The sequence below is a fragment of the Vidua macroura genome, chromosome 6 (assembly GCF_024509145.1).
Source record: "Vidua macroura isolate BioBank_ID:100142 chromosome 6, ASM2450914v1, whole genome shotgun sequence".
Lineage (NCBI taxonomy): Eukaryota > Metazoa > Chordata > Aves > Passeriformes > Viduidae > Vidua > Vidua macroura.
The window spans coordinates 61,153,317-61,175,711 of record NC_071576.1 but is presented as its reverse complement, the minus strand read 5'-3'; the positions used below and the strand labels follow the sequence as shown (position 1 = coordinate 61,175,711).

At 46.7% G+C, this 22,395-nt stretch overlaps 1 protein-coding gene across 6 annotated transcripts in view; it reads right to left on the bottom strand.

Annotated features, from left to right (window-relative positions):
- WT1 (WT1 transcription factor) overlaps positions 1–22,395 on the bottom strand; it is an 81,955-nt gene that overhangs the window by 33,582 nt on the left and 25,978 nt on the right. For 5 of the 6 annotated variants that reach the window (XM_053981520.1, XM_053981519.1, XM_053981521.1 and 2 more), the window contains 2 exons: positions 1,130–1,266; positions 537–675 (listed from right to left, as the gene is read on the bottom strand). In XM_053981520.1, coding sequence (XP_053837495.1) covers positions 537–612 — 76 coding nt within the window. In that variant the 5' untranslated portion in view covers positions 613–675; positions 1,130–1,266. Of the gene's footprint in view, positions 1–536; positions 676–1,129; positions 1,267–21,772; positions 21,887–22,395 lie in introns of those variants that run through there. The other variant, XM_053981524.1, reaches the window with a different exon arrangement.

Here is a 22,395-nt window from a genome sequence, read left to right as displayed (position 1 = left end):
CTTTAGGACAGACTTGCGGCACTGTTAGAGGGATCCAGGTGGCCAGTAAGTACGTGCTGGCTGACTTCCCCCGCCAGCTCCGTGCATGTCCGTGGGGATTCCCGAGGGCGCGGAGGTCGCAGGCCCCGGGGACCGCGCGGAGAAGCCTCCGCCCTTGCAGGAACCAGGGGAAGTGACACGACCCGGCCCGGGCGGACCCCGTTCCTGAGAGGGGAAAGTGTCTTTCCAGGTGCCTCTCCCGCTACGGGAGGAACCTGCGTCTCCATGAGATCCTGCGGGGTGCGAGCTGCCTGCCCGCCCCCCACCGCACCCCTCCCTGTCCCTGGGGGCGCAGGGCTGGCCGGGCCAGGGCACCGAGGGCTCCGCCGGCCAAGAGAGGGCTGAGCACCCTTTGCAAGGGCCCCGGGGCCGGCGTGCACCCGGCCCTAGCCCCTGTCCCTGTCCCTCGGACCTGCCTGTGTGCGAGGGGAAGGAAGCAGCTGGGCGGGCGGGGGAGGACAGCAGTGCTGTGAGTAACCTGCTTTTGAGAGATTCACCTGGCACTGCTCCTGGGAAGGCCCGGAGTCTCTCTTTCCTCTCCAGCCTCCTGGACAGCGGCTCCTCAGCGTCCATCCCGGGGGCGGCGGCCGGAGGGCCCCCGAGGGCACCCGACACGTTATCCCCGGACTGTCCTTCCTGTCGGGAGACACGGCAGGGTTCGGATCGGCCCCTGCAGCGAGGGGTGCCGTGATTCTGGCGGTGCGGGAGCCCACCTAGACCGACAGGGAGGAAGCCCGGGGCGGGCGGCAGAGCCGCGGGTACCTGCCGCGGGCAGGACGCGCTCTCTCCGGAGGCGGGGAGGGGAATCCTGCCGCCCTCCCGCAGAACTGCTGATGGATAACCACCCGGGGCTGGGGGGTGCCGCTTTTACCAGCAGCCGTGGGGGCAGCTGCCGGCTCAGGGTACTCGCGGAGCACGCGGGGTCGCACCGGCCCCGCCGCCCTGTGCCTTGCGCCTTGTCACCGGCCGCTGTTAGAACCGTGGCACCGCAAACCGGGGTCACCGCCCGGCGACATCCCCGCGGCGCTCAGCCCGCAGCCTCACCCCCCTCTGCGGCGACAGCAGCGACAGAGGCGCCGCGAAGGCTCACCTGTCGCAGGACACGCCGAGCCCCTTGCGTGCCCGGTGACAGTGTACGCCTCGGGATTTCCTTTCCCTCGCGGCATCAAAGGTTACCGCAAGCATCGCCAGCGTTGAAGAGATGTTTTAAGGTTCAAAGGGTAAAGGCTACAACAAAATAAATTAAAATAGGTCGTTATTGGAGCAGCCAAGTATAATTTCATTTTCTCTTAAAACTAATTAGTCATAACGGTAGGTTTTTGTTATTAGTGATTTTTTTTTTCCACAAACTATTTCAGATAATTCCCTTCAAAAATCTCTCTTTTGGCGCACACGTCTATTTATTACAAAATAGAGAATACGTGAAGACGTGTAACGTAAGTGCGAAAGATTTGTTAATTATTTTTGCTGATATTAAATATCCTCTAAGTTTGCAGGACGTGCCACCTCAGAGCCCACGGCAAAGCAAAGCACGCTGGACGGCACTTGTGAATGCAGCCCGTGCGGGGAAATCGCGCCGACCTTGCTGCCCGCGGGCTCCGGCGCTGCCTCCCCCTCTGCTCCCGCTCTGGCCGCACCGGGGCTCCCGCACACCGCGGTCACCCCCTGCCCGGGACCCGCGGGGAGCTGCGGGATCGGCGCAGGGGCTGCTGCTGGCTTTGCTCGTTTCTGTGACCGACCGACGCGGGAGATTGGTTGAACTGGGTACCTTAAAGGTCTTTCACAACCTAAACGATTTTATGATTGATTCTATGATCTCCGGCTCTGCGATGGACACCGTACATGTAGCAATGGAATTCTTTGGCCAGCCTAAGTGGGGTATTTGATTTCCCATGAAAACTAGCGCTCTCTAGGAGCTAACAGAAAATGCGTTTCCCGTAGTGGGCTGTTTTTCGAGCTAACATGGGGGTTTTCTCTTTTCTTGAAATAACCTAGCTTGATAAATTATCTTAAAAGGGGGGAAAAAAGTTTTCTTGATCGCTTAACTCGGCATTACTCCACCTGAGACGAAGAACTGCCGAAGTCTTTCCAAACCTTCTCCCCTCGCACTTTCCAGCAGTGAAACAAGACGACCCCTTGGCCATTAGCGCATCCTTCCTCCCCGCGGCTGCTGGAGAGGCTGGTGGGGGAATCAGGAGCTGCCAGCACAGCTCAGCTCAGCTCCAGCTCAGCTCAGCTCAGCTCCAGCTCAGCTCAGCTCAGCCCTGTGCTGCGCCGAGCGCCGGCACCTGCGCCCTCCCGGGCCGCCTCAGCCGTGCGGGGCACGCAGAGAGCCCGCCTCGAACGCGCCCGGGGGCGTCCCGGGGCAGGAAAGCCCGGACCCTTCTGTCTCGGGATGGGCTGAGGACTTTCGGGAGACGGCCAGCGCCAGGGAGAGTGAGAAATCTCCCGCCTCGCTGCTCTGCTCCAGCACAGGCCGGGAGCGCTGGCAGCAGCTCCCCCCGGGGCCGCACGGCATGCCGAGAGGAGCTGCTCCCTCTTTGCAGGAGGCATTTGCCCGCCTCTTCCCCAGAGATCCCGACCCCGATTCCAGACAAATTCCGGCATAAATCGTTCCGGGTCTCGCACACCGGGCGCCCGCGTGCGGGTTTGGGTGCCCGGTTGAACGCGATGGCCGAGGAGATGGCAGTTCAGGGACAGCATCTCCTTTGTCGGTTTCCAGACCCAGGCGGTCCGGAACATTCTGCCCTGTCCCCTCCAAACACGGCCCGATCCAAACCTCTGACAGGCTTCACTGCCCGCTGTTCCAGAGCTACGGCAATTCCTGATAACGCTCAGCCTTCGATTGTGCTCGAGGGCATACTCTGCCAGGTTAAACAATAGCTGGAGGAGGATCTTTCTAGTGAGTCCCACTCGATCCCGAGAACAACGGGCTCGGGAACCTGCTTCAACCTGAGCACCGCTGCCGCACCTCCCCAGCCGACGTTTTCCCTCTGCCATGCTAGCCAATTAAGGAAGGGACCGGTAATTCTTACTAAACTCCTAAAACGATCCCCCCACGGTTCGGAGGTGAGCGAGACTGACTGAAACAGAGATAAATCCCCAGCCCTTCCCCTCCTGCTCACGCCGCTCACAGCACGCAGGGGGATCTGTCTCCTTTCACTCAGGGAGCTGATCAGAGTTTGATTATTTAAGAGCTAAGAGCAGCAGAAACAAAGCTGCGAAGCATCTCCAGGAGCGCAGAGGGCACAGGGGCAGGAACTCATCACGGCGGGCCCAATCTCTCATTTCTCGCTGCCGAGAGCTGCGAGCACCACGGGAGCCGGGAGCCGCCGGCGAGGCGGGACCAGCCTTCCGTGTGCGGGCTGACGTGGGCACCGGAACGCTTTCGAGCTGCCTAGAGGACATTTTGTTTATCCCCTGAGGGTAAAAGAGTTTTTTCTTGATGCACGGAGAAGCAAAGATGCGCGACCCCTCCCCGAAGCTGACGGGAGCGGGGCACTGCGGTCCCCCCGAGGCTGCGGGGATGGCGAGCAGCCCCCGCGGGGTGCTGGACATCTCCCGAGGTCCCGGCTCTTCCCCCGCTCCGCCGGGGCAGCCTCCCCAGCGCCGAGCCCGCCGTGCAGCGGGCCGGGCCCGGCCGGCGGGGCTCGGGCCATTATTGTACCGTAAATCTTGGAAACGCTGGAACTAATTACGGAGAGGATATGTCTCAATTTGTTCCGCATTAGTGCCGCGCCGGGACGCAGGCACCGAGCACGGGAAATTGATGGGCCCGGCCCGGCCCAGCCCCGCCGGGACGGCGGCCCTGACCCCGCGTTCAACCCGGGGGGGGGCGGCCCCGCTCCGCCTCTCCCGCACCTGCGGGGCCCCGCGCCCAGCCCGCCCCCGGGCGGTGCCCGCTGCAGCGCCGAGGCTGCGGCCGGGAGCGAGGTACCACGCGGGCTCCGGGAAATTTATTAGCGTGCTGCTAGGACGAGGCTCGGTATAAATCACCGAGCTGCACAGAGCCATAAAGCATCCCTGAGCGTCCCGCCCTGGCCGGGGCTCTGGTGAATAGGAGTTCATGGAAAGCTGGGTATCTGTAACATCTTTCAGATCTGGAGTATGTGACGTTTTTAAAGTCTTAGATATACAATGGGATATACTTATGGAGCAGCTAAAACTATTACATAGAATTTTTATAGGTATTTTGTACTTACATACAAAAGAAATGTTGGGGAAAAAAGCTCTTAGGTAATATGCTGAGTTCTTGGCATTACAGCTAATGGCTTTGAAAGTAATAAAATTATTATTTCGGCAGGAGAAAATAAAAATATTCTAAAATGCAGTGTATTATAAGTGGGTGTCTGGTAACTGAGACTTAAGGAATTAATTACTCCCAGGTTGTAGCATGCAGATCCCACTGTAAAGGCACACTGAACTCTAAATGTAATCGTATATAAACACATCAGTAACAATACCTGGCATGGAGACCAATTCAAAGATTTCTTTGAGCCACCTGGGGCACCATCTTTGAATACGGGTACGTACTGGAAATATAAAGCAAACATTTATGCATTCAAAAGAGTTAGAAAGGCTCCAGCTGCAGTGGACAAACACTGCAGTGTCCTCACGGGTAAGGAAAGGCACCCGCAGCCTCAGGTCTCACTAACTGCAGGGTATTACAGGACAGGGACAGAAACTAATTGTCCTTTGCCAGTTTCTGCACAGACTGGCCATGAACATGTTTTCCTAAACACTAACCATCCATGCCTTTTATGTCGACTTCATTCTTTAACAAACACACTTTAACAACGCAAAGCAAAGCCCAAATCTCCCTTTGTTCTGGCAAAGCCCTTTTGCAGCCCTGTGAGAAGATACCCTCTCCATCACTTGTTCTCAGTGGGAAACGAGGGCTCCAGCAGCTGGTCTGTCTTAGCCGAGGGTCTAAACCCCTTTTCACGGGGTTTTGTTCGTTGTACACACCTCAGAGGAATTCACCCATGTAAGCCCCTGACTGAAAGTGCTGTAGGGCAAGTGTTGCCACTGAAATCAGTGCCTAAGGGTGTCAGCTCACCAGGACTTGTACCACGCAGTGGAGGAGGCCAAGCACATCCTCTGCCTGAGGATGTCTGGTGAGCATAGAAGGCGAGCAGTGGGGACAATGTGCCTAATGCCTAAAGCACAAGAGAAAAGCTCCTGGGTTCTGTTCAATACCTTCTGCACGCCCCAGAGAAGTGGAAGAGGTGACAGCAGTTTTGCCAGAAGAATGGGGGACTCCAGCAGTGTTTGTGGAGTGCTTGGAGACCTTGGGTAAGCACAGAAAGGCAGATGGCTGCATTTTGCAGCACAGCTCTGTGTGATGTGTCAGTGATGTGACCTGTGAGGGGGTGGCAGGGCTGGAGAGCTGTTGCAACACGGCGAGTCCCTCCTCCCAGCCCCAGCAGCACAGCACAGCCAACACCCACGGCTCCTTCACAGCCTGGGCAGACATTCACTGCCCCCAGCCCCCCAGCACAGCCCTTTGGCTTTCTTAGACACTGAGAAAACCCAATCCTTTGCAACCACAGCTCCATGAAGGTGTGTGTGTGTCTCTCCTCTCCCTGGACTGCACGTACTGATACGTGTGGGTTGCAGCAATACACATGAGCTAGAGAAACTCATTTTACTCATCTGGGTGGCTGGAAGCAACAGGCAGCAAAAATGTACCCCCAGCTGAAACAAGAGTTTTCCTCATTCTTAATTCCAAGGCTTCCCACTCAATGTGGCTTTTGGTCAAACCTGAAGGTTTACAGGCAAACTGTCCCTTGTGTGGGTGGGGGATATCTGGTCTGGACACGAGTGTGAGAAGTCCATGGTTTCAGGGCATCAGCCCAAGAGAGATCTGCTGCAAGCAGGGACAGAAGCCTCAGTATCAGACACAATTCAGATGGGCTGCAGCTGTCACTGCTTTCAGATTTGTGACTGTCACTGTCCAGCTGCAGCCTCTGCTGCCCCCACTGCCACTGTCCCACCAAGCTCATGCTGACATGGGCTGTGCAGGGACAGCTACAGGCAAGGCTGCAGGGAGAGTGGGGGAAGAAAGGAGAGGAGGGAGGGAACCCACATGTTGAACTTGCCTTAGAAGTCAAATTTCTTCTTCATGAGAAGGACATTCCTTTCCCTTCAGATTTTATGTCTGTTTGAGTGCACTAAATTCATCTGAGTACTGCTATGACACAGGAATTAAAAGCACTGAGGGTTTGCTGTAGCTGTTGAGTCAGGGGTGCAGACTGATCACATCTACCTCTTGTTTTTCTTCCTATTACATGAAAGCAGAGTTCAATAAAGTTCACATCGGAACTAAGACCTGCTTTGTGATGTCTTGACAAACCTTTCCTGATATATTTATCACATATTAGTCAGAAAGAAAGAAGCACAAAGGAACCCTGTCAACTTGTTATTTATGTTTTTTAAATGAAATAGTGAAAGGAATGAGCAAGTAAGTGTGATTCCTTTCTTTAGATTGCATATCATAGATTAATAGCTCCATGAACAGATTTGCAAGTAGCACCATCATGCTAGTCAAGATATTAAAAAGTTTATGAGCAGTTGCTTAGGAAAAACAAGATAAAGCCCATGGAAATCTGATACTGGTCAATGGTGCATTTATTCAAAACATAATACTCACTTCAAGTTCCCATAAATCCTTTGCAAATGAAACTTCCATTGTGATCACTGTTCCAGATCTAAATGATTTATTTTTTTTTCCTTTGGTAGACATTAGATAGATCTCAGAATGTACAAGTTATGTACCTACTGATACAGAGTTAATCATGCACCCATGAGATAATAAATATTAAATTTAAATAAGAAGATATTTTAAAGAAGGGCTATCTTCACAATAATTTTTTTTTTATTTGTGGCTGAACTTGCATGAAAAATCTCACATTTCTGTGTGATTTGTTTCAAAACTCAGGGCTTCCACTATTCAAAACTCTGAAAGTTCTTGGGAGCAAAGTAGACATTGGACTGTGTGCAGTTTCAAAACTGAGTTCTTAGCAATATTTAGAATCATAGAATGCTTTGGGTTGGAAATGGCCACAAAGATCATCTCATTCCAAACCTCCTGGAGTGGGCAGGGACACCTTCCAGTCCACGAGGTTGCTCCAAGCCCCTGGCCTTGAACATTTCCTGGAATGGGGCAGCCACAGCTTTTCTGGGCAACATGTGCCAGCTCACCACCCTCACAGTAAAGAATTTCCTTCTACTAACCAATCTAACCCTGCCCCCTGTCAGTGTGAAGCTGTTCCCCGTGTCCTGCTCCTCCATATCCTTGTGCAAAGTCCCTCTCCAGCTCTCTCCTAACCCCTTTAGGCACTGGAAAGCTGTTGGAAGGTCCCCCCAGAGCCTTCTCCTCTCCAGGCTGGATAACCCCAGGTCTCAGCCTGCCTTCACAGGAAGCTGCTCCAGCCCTCTGAGCAGCTCAGGGCCTCCTCTGCACTCAGTCCAGCAAGTCTGAGCCCTTCTCCTGCTGGGAGCCCAGGGCTGGATGCAGAGCCCCAGGTGGGATCTCCCCAGAGCAGAGCAGAGCAGAGGGGCAGGGTCCCCTGCCCTGCCCTGCTGCCCACGGTGCTCTGGCTGCAGCCCAGGGCACATTTGCCTTTCTGGGCTGTCCCTGCACACTGCCAGCTCCTGCTGAGCCTCCTGTCAGCCAACACCCCCGTCCCTTCTCCTCAGGGCTGCTCTCCATCCCTTCTCAACCCAGCCTGTGTTTGTGCTGGGGATTGCCCCAGCCCAGGTGCAGACCTTGCTCTTGGCCCTGCTGAGCTCTGTGAGGTTCTCCCGAGCCTCTCCAGGCTGTCAGTGTCCCTCTGGATGGCATCCCTGCCCTCCAGAGGCTGCACACAGAGCGTGCTGCTGGCAAACCTGCTGAGGGTGCCTTCTATCCCACTGTCCATGTCACTGATCCCAGTTTATCTCAGTTTCACCCTGAGCAGCAGCAGCCTCTGCAGTTTCTATGTGCTTTTGAGGAAATGGGTCCTATTGCTCTGAGAAGCTGCCTGAAAACAAGGAATGTACTGAAAGGCCAAGCAGAAGAGGAAAGCAGCCTGTAAACCAGTTTTTCTGACTTCATGATCTGAGCTCCCCCAGTTTATAGAAGCTGTGTGGTCTTCACCACCTCTGTTTTTTTTAAATTCTTCTTTCCTAAATGCTCAAACCCAAATGGGCTCTCAGTTATAAACCTACTCTCAGAACCTCTGGGCAGAAGTCAAAGTAAGTTCAGCAAATTGGTTGGATATCAGCTAAAAACCACACTTAATTTTTCATCTGATAAACTCCTCTCAGAGGAACTCCCGGAGTCAGCTTTAGCCAGACACCAGATCTATAATGAAATAATTCTATGATTGGGTAACATGAGCACCCCACAATAGCTACATCTGCTTTATCATGCAATGAAAGTTCTTGAATCAGTTGGATGAGTTCTCTGGCCAAATATGGATTTCAGAGTATTTAACACTTGCAACATGCTCCACTCCAGCACTGTGTATCAGTAATATCGACGCGGATATTGCAAAGAGTTGGGCTCAGAGTTCTGAGGACGTGCACAAAGGAATTTGCAATTGTCACCTAATGCATCTTCAGAGATCCTGTCACTTTGGACAGCTCAATCCAACCCTGCAGTCTCCTGCCTTTAGCATCAAAGAACCAGGATCAAGCCCACAACCTCAGAGGAGGTAGATTTTCTTCAAGATCTGTAATATTATTTATCAAGCCTAATTAAAAGAGAAGCCAGAGGCCAGACAGAACTCAAGAGGTGCTCTGGGCTGCCCAGCAAATCCCAGGAATCCAAGGAACCTCAAACACAGTTAAGAGAGGGAAGCACTATCCACTCCTGGATGCCACGTTATAAGAGCTGTGCATTGTGAGGCTCTGAACAGTCTTGTACAACTTTTCCCAAATCACAGAAGTCCCCTGGGAAACCTCAGTAATCAAACAAGATCTCGTGGTCAGGAAGCTTTTCTTCATCCAGCCGATTTTATTTCCCCTTCATCATTCCATCTATTACTCATTACATCCTCCTGCCAAACTCCACATAATTCTTCTGTCTCTCTCTCATGCTTCCATGTTTCAGTTACATATAGACCACTATATTCTTTCATCCAAGCTTTTCCTACTCCTTATTCAGGATGCACATATTTAATCCTTCCCATTTTTCCAGCACCTCTGCTGAATAGAAGCCCTCCAAACTGAACAGATATTCTACAAACAATTATATTTGGCAGTCCCTAAATGTAGAGACACGCAAACCAATGATTAAATCACCTTGAACAACTGAGTGAGAGTTCAAAGCCATAAAATTGTCAAATTGGGACAGGGAACTTTGGATGACACTAAAAGATCAACTTCACAGGAAGCCCTTGAATAATGATATATTAAAAATAACCCCAAGTTTGCTTTACAGTCCTTGTCTTAAGGAATATGTTGTTAGGTGCATATCTGCAGTGATTTTTATGCACAAAATATTTTAGAAGTGCTCTGCCACTGTGACATCAGGCAGATACTGGTAAGTGCATTATACCTTTACAGTTTTACAATATATTCTTGAGCTACAACAAAATTATTGTTCCAAGATGTGTACTGCAGTTCATGTAAAGGCAACTTTTTACACAATTAAATCACTTACTGTTGAGCAATTCATGCTTCAGGCCTTAGAACATCACTGTGTTACAGAGTTACAACAATTTGCTCCTATCATCATATCCTGCTCAAAGATGCAGCTTCCACAGCCTTTCCCTGCTAGAAACTGCTAGAATGTGGGTTTTATCCATAAACAAGGCAAGATCATTCCACAAACCAGAGCATTTTGCAAATCATACTTCATCTACATAACTTACAATTGTATAAGCTTAATTTGAAAGATTTCAAGTTTAGTCATCTGAAGACAATGAATATAATTTCTCTCCTTGAAACCTGGGAGCACTAAACATTTGGAATTGGTTTTACATCCAGTTAGCAAGTACAATTATCTAGATACCCATTTATGAGCTGTATGATGAGACATGGATAATGGGGTGTCTTTTGGTCCATTTGGGATTACTGAAAATTTCACCATGCCCACGAGAAGGGCGATGGCTGCAGAAATAAGACAGCTACTATGTGATCTCTGGGAGCTCCCAACATCTGAGCAAGAAACATCTGGGCATCTTTCATAACAAAAAGAGCAACTGGCAGATTTAAAGGATCATGAATACCCAACAGAAGGAGGCATCCCAGTGAAACACCTGCATCTGCCTGCTAAGCCCGGACCTCTGCGGAGCACAAATGGCACAAAACGTGCACTTCCCAAGCCAAGCCCAAATATTTTTACTAGAGTTATATTTTTGCAAGATGGTTTCTTGTCTTTCCATAAAGCTACTCATTCCTCAGCTTCTGTGCTTGTTCTCCTCCCCACAAATGCATTCCTGTCAAAAAAGGAAGGATGCACACCATTCCAGTCTTTGCCAGGGAACTGAAAGGAGCTACACAGCACAGAACATTTAGCAATCATTTTTATTCCAAAGCCACAAGGTGGACTGATTCCCTGGCATCTATTTACCAGGAAAAAGGGGGTGAAGAGAGTCTTAGCCCTCCTGCAGCACATGGCTCTGCCTCACCTCCTGCAGGACTCTCATCTGTTCTCTGACTTCTCCCCCTGTGAACTGGGGTCACGTTCTCTCCTGACTGCAGCCAGGAAAAAAAAATAGATGGCACAAGGTATGCAAGGTATCAGGCCCATGACTGCTGACAAATCTCTAAGTACTTCAGTGGATTATGTTGGAAGCATATTCCTGGAGATACTGTTCGTGTTTATAAAGTCTTCTGGGGTGAACATTGCTCAATGGAAAAGCAGCGCAGAAATTTAACAAAAGCTACGCTGCAAAAGGCAAAAAAGTAATTCTCCCACAGGAACTGAAAGGCATTTCATACATGTCCAATGAGACATTAAAAATAATTATGTGGAAGAGTAATAGCTCCCTTGGTTGTTTTAATATATTTTTGTCTACAAACAAGAAACGTTCTCTAAACTGCTGCCTTGGCTTGGCTTGAAAGGTCTCTCAAACAAAAGCCCTTCAAGTGACCCTTAGATTATTAAAGCTCAGTAACAATGAATGTGGATCTCAGTTCAAACAAAGACTGGAAAAATAAAAAGACAGCAGTTTTGGTCTTGGAAATGAGTGTGCCTCACTAAACTGGAAACACATAGAATGTATTTTTGATCAATAGTCATCCCTCCCCTGAACAAACCCGAAACCTTTTGTTTAAAGATTTCAACACTGGGTTTCTCTTAAACAGTAACTGCAAATAGTCCCACTTCTAGTGCAAATGGCAAGGTTGGATTCCATGTCTGAATTTAAACTTCCCAGAACTCAGACAGCATTTCAGATCAACAAGAGATTTTTTTTTTATTCTACTCTTAATGATTTTTTTCCTCCAAAACTTGCTGAAATGCCATAAAGATCCTCAGAAACATTTGTGGTGAACAAAAATGCCAGCAACACCAAATTACAAAGCTTGAGCACTCTGATCTGTGTCTCCCATGAGAAAGACACAAAGGTTGAGATGTTCAATGACAGACATTAATGTCAAATGCTAAAGCAGGAAAAGCAAACATAGGAGTGGGGAGAGATATACAGGCCCCATAGAATATCTTGTTTTGAAAGTCATATGTCATTTAAATGGCCTTTTTAACTGAAGAAGTTAATTAAAAATATATTTTTGTGTCATTTGCTGACAAAACATGCACAGCTGCCAGTTGATGGAGTCAGTTTTGCCCTCATCAGCTGTTGGCACAAGGTTTATGTATCCCCTTCCTTCTGTGAGCACCAATGGCTGTGCACAGCACTCCCTCCAAGCACAGACCAAACAGGATCTTGCCAAACAAGTGGGGCAAATTGTCAAAATCATCAAGTTTCATCTCCTTTGCATCAACCAAACTTGCCCTTGCAGCGAGCAGAACTGGAAAAGTAGGGATTGTAGCTATAGCTGGAGAAGGGGACAATCTCCCTGAAGGACAGTGGTCCTCTGTGCAGCCCACCAGGAGCTTCCCAGTGCCCCACCAACCTCTCTGGCCTTCCATATGTGCCCTGGTCTTTATCATCTCAATAGAGACCTTCATTCTGCTCGCACTCTTTCCTTCTGAAGCAGCAGCCAAGCTCTCTCCTACCTCTGTGGCTCAGCCACTTTTTTTGGGAGCTCCATTTGCTATTATCAACACAGGGGCATCCAGCAGACACGAGTGTTTAGCCATGACTTGGCTGGGAACACCAGGACATACCAAAACTCTGATGTTTCCACTGTGGAAGTTCAGCACCACTGGGAGAAACCGTAGAGCTGAGCAGGTGGATAAAAATGCAACACAATTTCCCTAAACCAACACCCTCTGTACATTAACAAGGGCACCTGATGGATGTGTAGAAACGATGCATGGCCAGACTTTGTCTCTTCTTTGTCAAATTTCAGAACAGAAAATGGAAATGGGCTTGATATTGATAACAGGGACAATCCAAACAGAACTGCATATCTGCTTTAACAGCTTGTAAGCCCTAAGATCACTTCTCTGCACGGGGATGCTTAATGACTGGAACTGGATTAGAAACCCTTGCTGACCACAGCTTTCTGTTCAGCCCATTTCTATTCAGAGCACTAAATTAGCTACCTTTGTGCTATGCCCGATTCCTGCCCAGGGGGTTAGGGACATGTTTGTTCTGTATAACCATGGCAACAAAGTCGGCAATTAGCATCCAGTTTGGCTGTTCCCCTGAGCAGGATTTACCCTGTGAACTTCATTTACCAAGCAGCCAGCAGTGTCACAATGATGCATTTAATACAGTCAAGACTGGATTTGAATACAGTAATAATAAAAGACACTGTAACCTACTAATCTACATTTGTATTTCCTTTTCAACTGCCTCAATAATAATTTCTTTGCTCTTGCATGGCAAAGCTAATGCACTAAAACTCACCTGCTGAATGGAACAATCACATAGTTCTCTCAAAGTATAACTTCTTTTAGTAGATTTACACAATGCATTAAATTAAATGCAGGCCAAAGATTAAATATATAAGCAGGAGAAAAATGTTTCTGAATGAGATCTGGAAATGAATAGATGGAAAAAAATAGATGAATAGATTTTAAAAAATAGATGAAAAGACAGAATACAGTTTACTGAATAGATTGACAGTGTCATGACTGATGGTTTTTCAAAGCAGTTACTAATTTTATGAGAATTCACACTCCTTAAATGCAAGAATCTTCACTCTGCTCTGTATTTACATCGTGTTTAGAACAGTATGGCACTGGTCTGCCACCAGGGTTCTGAGGTGCTTCAGTGGTACAAATGAAAACCAGCAGCAGATGAAAAGTGATTATTAGAAAATATTAACAGCTTAGCTTAACTTCTGGTACTGTGAAATTAGGGCCTGGATTTCAACACAATTCTGAGTTACTGATCAATTTTGCCAGTTGCATCCTTTTTATAGTTTGCACAACTATTTTTACTCTAAAGTTAGATAGATTATGATAGCACTGATGGCCCTCTGAAGTTATCTGTTTATAATTGTTCTTTCTATATTACAGTACAGAGTTCCTTGGTCAGAAAAGAAACCCTAATTGCACTGTGTCTCTGTACTTAATGCCCTGCAGAGCAGTACAAAGTGCTGGCCATAATTGCAGAATGAATTAAGAAAAAGAAGATAGACATTTGATACAAAATGGGACACGTGAATGAGATATGAATTTAGGAGGTTTTTTTTTTTTTAATGAAGATGAGCCATCTGTTAATATTGATAGCTGCTATGCTCATAAGAAGGAAAACTAAATACCTTTATCATTAAATAAGATATGGTAATATGTGCAAAAAGACTCTCTCCCATTTGTGTCTGTCCAAACAGAGTGACTGCCATTCCTAAAGTTTATTAATACTTAAGGTGTACTTAGCCATTTCCTTATAATTTTTGATCTTCTGTATTAGGTAAAGCTGAAACACTTGAAACCATGCTAAGATGAGGAGAAAAATACCTTTGGACTAATAGCATAATCTTTCAAGAGGGCAGCAAGTGCCCAAAGACGTGGTGTATTTCCCCCATAAAGACAGCAATGTTTGGGTGATGAATCAAGGGCAGAGGAAGAGAAGAGGGATATAAAATAACAAGCATCATGACATCAAAAGTTATGTGAAGCCAACACAAACTAGGCAGGGCTAGCTCTGCCATGCTCTGCTTGTAAAATATGTAAAGAAATAAATCCACTACTATTAAAAAAAAAAAAGGCATAAACTAGCAGAAGAGCACTTAAATGCTTACAGTATCATTTAATACACATATTTAGTTTAATCCAAGCAGTTAAGAAGTCTTGGAAAACAAAGCAAAACCAGTTTATCTTGGTTCAAGTGAAGCATTTGAAGGCAGGTTCCCCTAGGAAATGAGGCTTGTGTGATTGCACTGCCAATCCATCTGTCTCTCCAATAACTTCTCAACCTCGGACCTGTTTCAGCCAAATTCTGCACAGACATGACATTCCCAGCAAAGCTGAGTGAGCACAAAGTTCAAGGAGCTGGCAGCTCAAGAGAAGAGGGACCTACACCAGTGCCCCCACTAAAGAAGCTCTGCCGAGTGAGCTCAGCACTTCTTTGCAGTTTGCTCCCCATGGCCAGTTCCTCATCGGAGCCAGCTGCAATCCCTGCTACCATTGCCCAGCTGTTATCTGGGGGAAGGAAGGCAAGCAAAGGTAGCTGGAGGGGAGGGAACCACAGGGGACACAGAGGGAGCAGGGGTTGAGGGGTGGGCAAAGAACTGGGAGGCAAGGATTCAAATCCAGGCAGCCAGGATTCATTAGTTCCACTGTCACAGAACAACTTGTTTCTCAGTATTACAGTTCAGCCAAGAAACCACTAAAAGGAGTTATTTGCACAGCTCTGTTGATACTGCATTTTCTAAACCTTTATTTGCTGGCATTTTGGATCCTGTCTCCACCCATGGAGACTTGTGCAGGGAGAAGATTTGATCAATCCTCAGCAAGCAGAACCAAACATTTACATGGATGGGGGAAGGAAAAGATGCGTAATAACATCAATCTAGAGTTGCAAATATCAGGCTGCTTTAAATATGCCAGAGGAGAACTTGTCTCCTTCCAAAGAGGGATATTTTCTGTTTCTTTTCATCTGCACCATTGTCTCCTATGTTTTACTCTGCTTGGGAATAGTAGAATGTGTGAGTAAGGACAGAGTTTACCAAATACTGAATTAGTTGGGATTGATCTAACCATTTAGGCTTTTACTTGTGCTTAGGGAAATGTGCTAGACTTTGAAGAAGTTGTTTGATGCCATTTTTTCCAAGTGGGATGTAAACCGATTCTCCTCCTTTTCCTATAAAGGATCCCATAAAAAGTTGTCCTGTGACATACACAAAAGGACACCAGAAAAGAAATAGCCCAGTTGACAGAAACCACACCAGACAGATGTATTTGTGAGCTATACATCAATTCCTTGCTCTGTCAAAAACTGACTAGGTAATATAAAAGTAGCCAGGTCACTCCAGAATACAAAGTCTTACAAGGACAATTTCCCAGTTTTTCCCCACGTGACAAGATCTGTGACACCAGCTCCATTATTATGGTACCCTTCATTCCTGGATGTCATTAAGCATGAGTGATATCCAAAACCAGCTTCAGTTTTGCTCCAGGTAGGGCAGAGACCCAGCCATTAACAGGGTGCTTGACAAGGACAGAAAAAGAATTATCAAAATTATGAGTTCCAGTGTCTATCAGATCAGTAGCTGGCACTTAAAACTCCAGTTGTTATTTCTTTAAAAAAAGAATCCCTGAAGGAGTGGTACAATCTCTTGGAAAGCCTTTTCTGCTTACTTTTTTTTTTTTTTTTTTTAAGTGCAGAAATTTAACTCCTCCATGGTTTGCTCCCAGTACCAGTAATGGCTGAGGCTCCCAAAAAGCAGGTTCAATACCCATGGGAGGGAGAAGTTTGGACCATTCCTCAATGCCTTGCCAGCTACAGGGTGGGACTAGAAACACCTGGGCCTAAATCTTCCTGATCAATGTTCCCATGCCAGTGCTGTGTCTACCCAAACCATCTGAAGGTATCTCCTACAACTTGTCCTGAAAACCTGGCCCTGAGTTACCATGTGACTTCCAGAGGACCTCTGAGGGTTCCTTCTTAACTGCAACTGAGATGTGGGAATAGAAGAGAATGAAAAATACTGGTATGTGCCCAGTTCTCTCTCAGAATAAGTGGCCAAAACACATTGCATTGCAGAGGGGAAAAGGGTCTTGATCATTGAGCTCAGATGTAACATGCAGCACCTTCCCAGAGAGAAAAGCAGCAGAATTTGCCCACAAGCAGCATTATCACTTGGGTTCTGTGTTCTGCAGAGCTAAGGGAAAGCTAAGATGCAGGAGCCAGAAAGGACCATGCAAACTCTCTCATGGAGCCAGCCTGGACCTCCAACAGTGAAGCCAAAAGTCTTTGCTGAAGAGAAGCAGAGTTGTTCCAGGAGTGTGGAGGGGTGCAAAGAGGTCTGGGGGGAAGTTAAAGAGAGCTGTGGGAGATGGCTGTACTCACTCTCCTGCCATCATCTCCTGTCCAGAATATGCCAGTCTTTTCTCTATTCTCTAGGTGCCACCTAATGGGTGGTGGAAGGAAAAAAAGATAAAACCATGAGGTGGTCATGGTGGGGAGGAATGACCTTTCACACCAGAGCATGCACAGCTGCTTTGCTGGTGGAAAGAGCTGGATGCAATTCTTTCCCATTGCTGGCCTTCCATGTGAACTGACACATTCACAGAGCTACAACTGAACATGTGAGAGCTGTAGGCCCAAGAAGGCCCAGATCATTTTCTGTTGTCTCCATTCATCTGGCACTTGTGCTCTTAGATTTCCTTTAGTCCAGACAAGGACTCTGACAGGGCTGAACAATGCCACAGCCAGCAAATAAATTCAGAGTCTATCAGTATATCTCATATAATGCAGCACTGATTTCCCATATGTTCATAACACATACAGGAGGAGACCCAGCTATGAAAATACCCCATATGAACTAAAGAATCCCTTGTTTAGCAAGCAAGCAGGATTCCACAGGAGTGTGCTTCAGCAGCAGACCTACCTCTACACAGCAGCACCCAGGGCTGCCTGAAAGAAAAAAAGGAGATTCCAAGGCATTTGACACGTTACTTTTTTTCTGCTGAATCCTAGCTCAGAATAGCTCACAACTGAAGTGCATTTAGAATTTACCTTCCCTTTATCAGGTGACAAGGAGAGGTGGAATTTTGCTGTGCTTCACAAAGGGAATGCTGCCGTGGCTCTCTGCACAGCAACTGTAACCAAAGGATCCCAAGATCCAAATTGGTTCTGACACAAATCCTTCCATGAATCTGTCACTGGCCTTCAGCACCAGGGTTTTTCCTATGGATTAAAATCAGGATGTGAACGACAGTGATCTCAGCAAAGCAGAGATCATCCTGCAGCTCTCTGGATCTTCAGGTAAGTTCCTTAGAAGCAAAGCTTTAATTGAACTTGAGTGACTAATATGCTCAAACCAGAAACTTTCCTGTGGGTTTTAAAAATTTAATTATATTCCATCCCCAAATTTTCCTAGTGCTACTCATTGAAAATACACAGCTGCACTGGTGAAGCTGTCAGTGAAAGGAAGCAAGAGGTTTTGGCAGCTGCACAGAGGGGAAGAGGTGAGGCCCTGGACTCATGAGAAGGCGTTGGAGACAGTTTAGGCTTGGAGATCTCTGGAGTCTGATGACATTTTTGGCGATCTGAAGAAAACTCATTTCATCCCCACCCTTCTGTGAATAAGGCAGAGGTGAGTAGGTTACCAGGCAGCAGGTCTTGGTCCCAGATCTTGCTGCAGCAGCTCCTATGGCCACAGTCAAAGTGTGCTTGGTTCTCTCCTGCATCTGCAGGAAGGAGGACGTGCACTTTCCAACATGAACATCCAGACTCGAGGCACTCTGAGAGGACTCTTAGCTCTAGGAAACAGATGAGTTGGAGCCCAAAAGTGCTCAAGGTACATACTGGTGTTTCCAGCATGGAATTTTAGTTCAGGACCATTGCATGCACATGCTGGTGTCTCCAGCATGGATTTTTAGTTCAGGAGCATTGCATGACCATGCTGATGTTTCCAGCATGGATTTTTAGTTCAGGAGCATTGCATGCACATGCTGATGTCTCCAGCATGGATTTTTAGTTCAGGAGCATTGCATGACCATGCTGATGTTTCCAGCATGGATTTCAGCTCAGGAGCATTGCATGCACATGCTGATATTCCCAGCATGGAATTTCAGCCCAGGAGCATTGCATGCACATGCTGGCATTTCCAGCATGGATTTTTAGTTCAGGAGCATTGCATGTGTATGCTGATATTCCCAGCACGGATTATTAGTTCAGGAACATGACATGCACATGCTGGTGTTTCCAGCATGGAATTTCAGCTCAGGAGCATTGAATGCACATGCTGGTGTTTCCAGCATGGAATTTCAGCTTAGGAGCATTGCATGCACATGCTGGTGTTTCCAGCATGGATTTTTAGTTCAGGAGCATTGCATGTATATGCTGGCATTTCCAGCATGGAATTTCTGCTCAGGAGTATTTGCACACACAGTTCTGAGCTAGAGGAACTTCTCAGCAAAAATGTCCAAGCAAGTCACTCTGAAAGAGCTGCACTGAGCAAAAGAACAGCCTTCCTAGTATTTGTCCTCCTCTGCATGACACAGAAATATATTTTCACTCTGTCTGAAGCACCTCCTCCTACGTGTATGTATACAGCCCCTACCAATGGAGAGGGAGCCAGCAGCATGGCTCCAAGGCATTGGCACAGAAAAAAACCAGAAATAATAATTATTTACACAACTTATTTTCAACCTATATTTCAGTAACTCAAAATGTAACAGAGAAGAGTGAAACCCCAAAGACATATCAATATTCTAATAAACTCTTGGGATTGCAAAGTACCATAGAGGAAAAATAAATCACCACCTTCAGAACAAGTCTGCCTGAATAAAACAGGACTTTCCTGTGCAAGAGATGCTATTTCAGTGGGTAAAAAGTGCTATATAAGTATTGATTAGTATTAATTCTTACTGCTGTTGTTTGAGCTGCCTGCAGTAAATATGGTAGAAATATCTCCTTCCCAGTCATGCAGTACAGCAAGCCACTTTTAACACAGCAAAGAGAGCTTTCAAGGCCTAACTTTAAAGGGATTCAAAGTCAGGGTATTACACCTTCACTGACATCCGTATCAGCCAGGCAGAGAGTTGCAGTTGATGTCACAATTTTATTCCTGAACTAGGCTTAATTTTAAATATGTGAACAATGTACATTGGTAGAGTTTTCCTTATTCAGAGCTTGTTCCCCACCCCTTTATTGCAGCAAAGCCTTCCTAATGCTGTTTCTGAAGCACTCTGCCTTACACACCTCACAGACACTGATGAACTGGTGATATCTGAGGTGCTGTTAATCAGGACCTGCTTCTTCAGATGGCACAAAAGTAGCCCAAATGCACCCTCTGACACTGTGTAAAACCCTCCTGCCTGATCTGCAGCTCTCCTTGATGTGGTAATGCAATAGCAGACCAAAAAGAAACTTGCAACTCTCGGCAGTGTACATCAATGAGGGGACCAAAATAGGTTTATCAAAGAAAAATGTGACTCTGACCCATCCTTGGAACCAAATCAAAGAGTATCTAATGGCAGCAGTAGATCTTCAAGAAGAAAACAAAGCTAAGCTAGTTTAAAATAGATCCAAAGAAGACTACGTGGGGTTTTTGTTGTGGTCACTGCCAGTCAGATTATGATTGGTTACAAATGTTAAAGGCCCTTGAGTTGCCTGAGCTCCTAATCCATCAATTTGGTCATCACTATGTGCCAAGCAATGACCTCAGTCAAAAGCCATAAATCACTGCTCAGTTAAAGAACCAAACCTGCAAGCTCCCTCCAGTATCACTTCTCTCAGCACTTGTGCGTGGGGCAGGCAGGCTGCCCAGGGCTTGGGATTAGCTGATTCACAGGGAGGAAGACAAAAGAGCTCTCAACTTCAAGTACCAAATTTTGCATTAACAGAAGCTAACATTGAGCAGATTGAATAAAAAGGCAATAAAAGCCAGAGTGTTTGCTTTGCATGTGGGTTAAGAGCTGAAAGATCTGCTTCCTTGCAGTGTGGTCCCAGTGAAAGATTTAAAGCAGCATGTAAGAAGTTGTATCAGATTTTGTATCTCCTATCCCTCTAATTTTCTAATTGCTAAATCCTCTTCAGGGCATCACCAGCTACCTTGCAGTTACTGCACTTTGCAAAGAGTGCCAAAGTCATGTGCTGTTTATCAATACCATTGTAAATTCTCAGAAAATTCACTCTCCAGTCTGGAGAAGAGGAATCTCTAGCTGTGTTTTATTTGGCATCAATACCAAAGGTGATGAAGCCTTTTTTTTTTTTTTTTAAGTATGAAAGTTAGTTCATCTTTTCTTATATAAAGCAGGTGTTCAACCACAAAGCTTTCCACAGTAGGAACAGTATGATCAAAGTGACCTTATCAAAACCTGTTGTTACAAGGATTTTGAGGATCCAGGAGAACGTAGGGGGAGGAGGGAGAAGGAATATTTCAAACAGTAGAGAATAAGTGTGGTTACATTTTTCACCACTGAGCACTTTACAGCAAACTGTGCTTCCTGTGGTAGTACAGCATTCATGAAGCATTTCCCCATCTCTCTCTACTCCAGTGATTTCCAGTCTTTTTTCAGATATTTATCTGCTTCTGTTTCCATACCTATATCTATGACACACACACACACACACATATATATATATTTATGAGACAATATGTAACATTATAGGTTACAGTAAAAATACACATTGAGGTGCTGTACCACTAAATGCAAATATTTCCAAGGCAGTTTGGAGCTGAACACTGTGTCTGTATTAACAATACCTGCCAAAAACTTTTAATCTCATGAGCTTTCTGCACATCCCAAATTAGGCTGTGGCAATTACAGCAAAGGCCACTCATATTATTCATTCAAATTTAAATACAAGAGTCAGTCTTTGCAGGAACAGACTGTTCATTTTGGCAATGAAATCTTACCCCTCACAGTCCAAAGCAGACTCTTAAACACCAATTCATCAGAATTAAAAGCATTGACAAAGTAAGTGTTTTAGGCTTGCATACATTCTTATTTTTAAAAGCTTTTGGCAGCTAAATCCATCTTTAAAATTCCATTACAATTGTGTGGAATTGCCTTCTATGCTGAAAGGACATAAAGCAATGAAAATAGATTTACCTCCTTTCTGTCTCCTGTCACAGTATATGTTGCAGTTGAGATGGCCACAATACTCAGAGTGTTACCATACAATTTCAGAAAGCTCCAACCCAAACAGAGCAACACCACTTCAGAAAGCTACAAGTGTCTCTTGTCCTCCAGCCCAACCTTTTATCTCCTCCTGCTGATGCACTGCACCTGTGTGCCTCTGCTCCCTGTGTGGTTATTCAGCACACCTGGGCACTCCATGGCTCCTTACCTTCAATTGTATTCACCCGTCCTGCACAGCTGCACCCACTGGGGATGAGGCTCAGCCCCACTCCCTGTCACCACAAACTCTGTGCCTACAGTTTCTGCTTCAAAAGCTCCTGAGGAATAAATAAAACCTGACACAGAGGGGATGAAGCGACTCGGTTTCCACAGCAGAATTACACAGACCATAGGAGGACAGAACCACTCTACCCACTCCAGTCCTTGAGGCTCCAGGAAAGGGAATTCCAGGGGAATCTTGCCACTCTGCCAAGCCTAGTCACAACTGCACCCTCCTGTTGCAAAGGGCACTGTGACTGGAAACAGGTTTTTATCACAGGCTTTTCTCCATACACCTGCCCCACCAGCTCTTTTTCCAATTTCTGTGCCTCCTGACAAATTGAGAAGCGCAGTCCTGCTGTTGTGAGAATCATTGCCTAAAATCCAGTGCCCCAAGATGCACAGTGGAACTGCAGTCAGCAGGATGCTGGAGCTCCACTGGCTGCAGAAATCCTGAGGTCTGACCCGAGAAGCTCAACAGAGAAAGCAATTTAAAATATACAACTGCCAATGCAACATGGTGTCTTTTTTGGCAGAGGAGATAAAAATAGCAAAGAAACGACAGCTCTGTTCTTTTTATGAAAGCCTGGCAGTTTTCCAGTAGAGACTTAAGTACTTTTTGTACTTTGGGGGAAAAAAAAAAGGCGATGGGATGTGGTCCAAGACTGGTCATAGGAACCTGAGAAATATGGAATAAGAGCTGGGCTGAAGCAGCCAAAGTGGTACCACCAGCTGCAGCCCCATTAATTAATGCTCTGCGGTATGTAGCTGTAAGA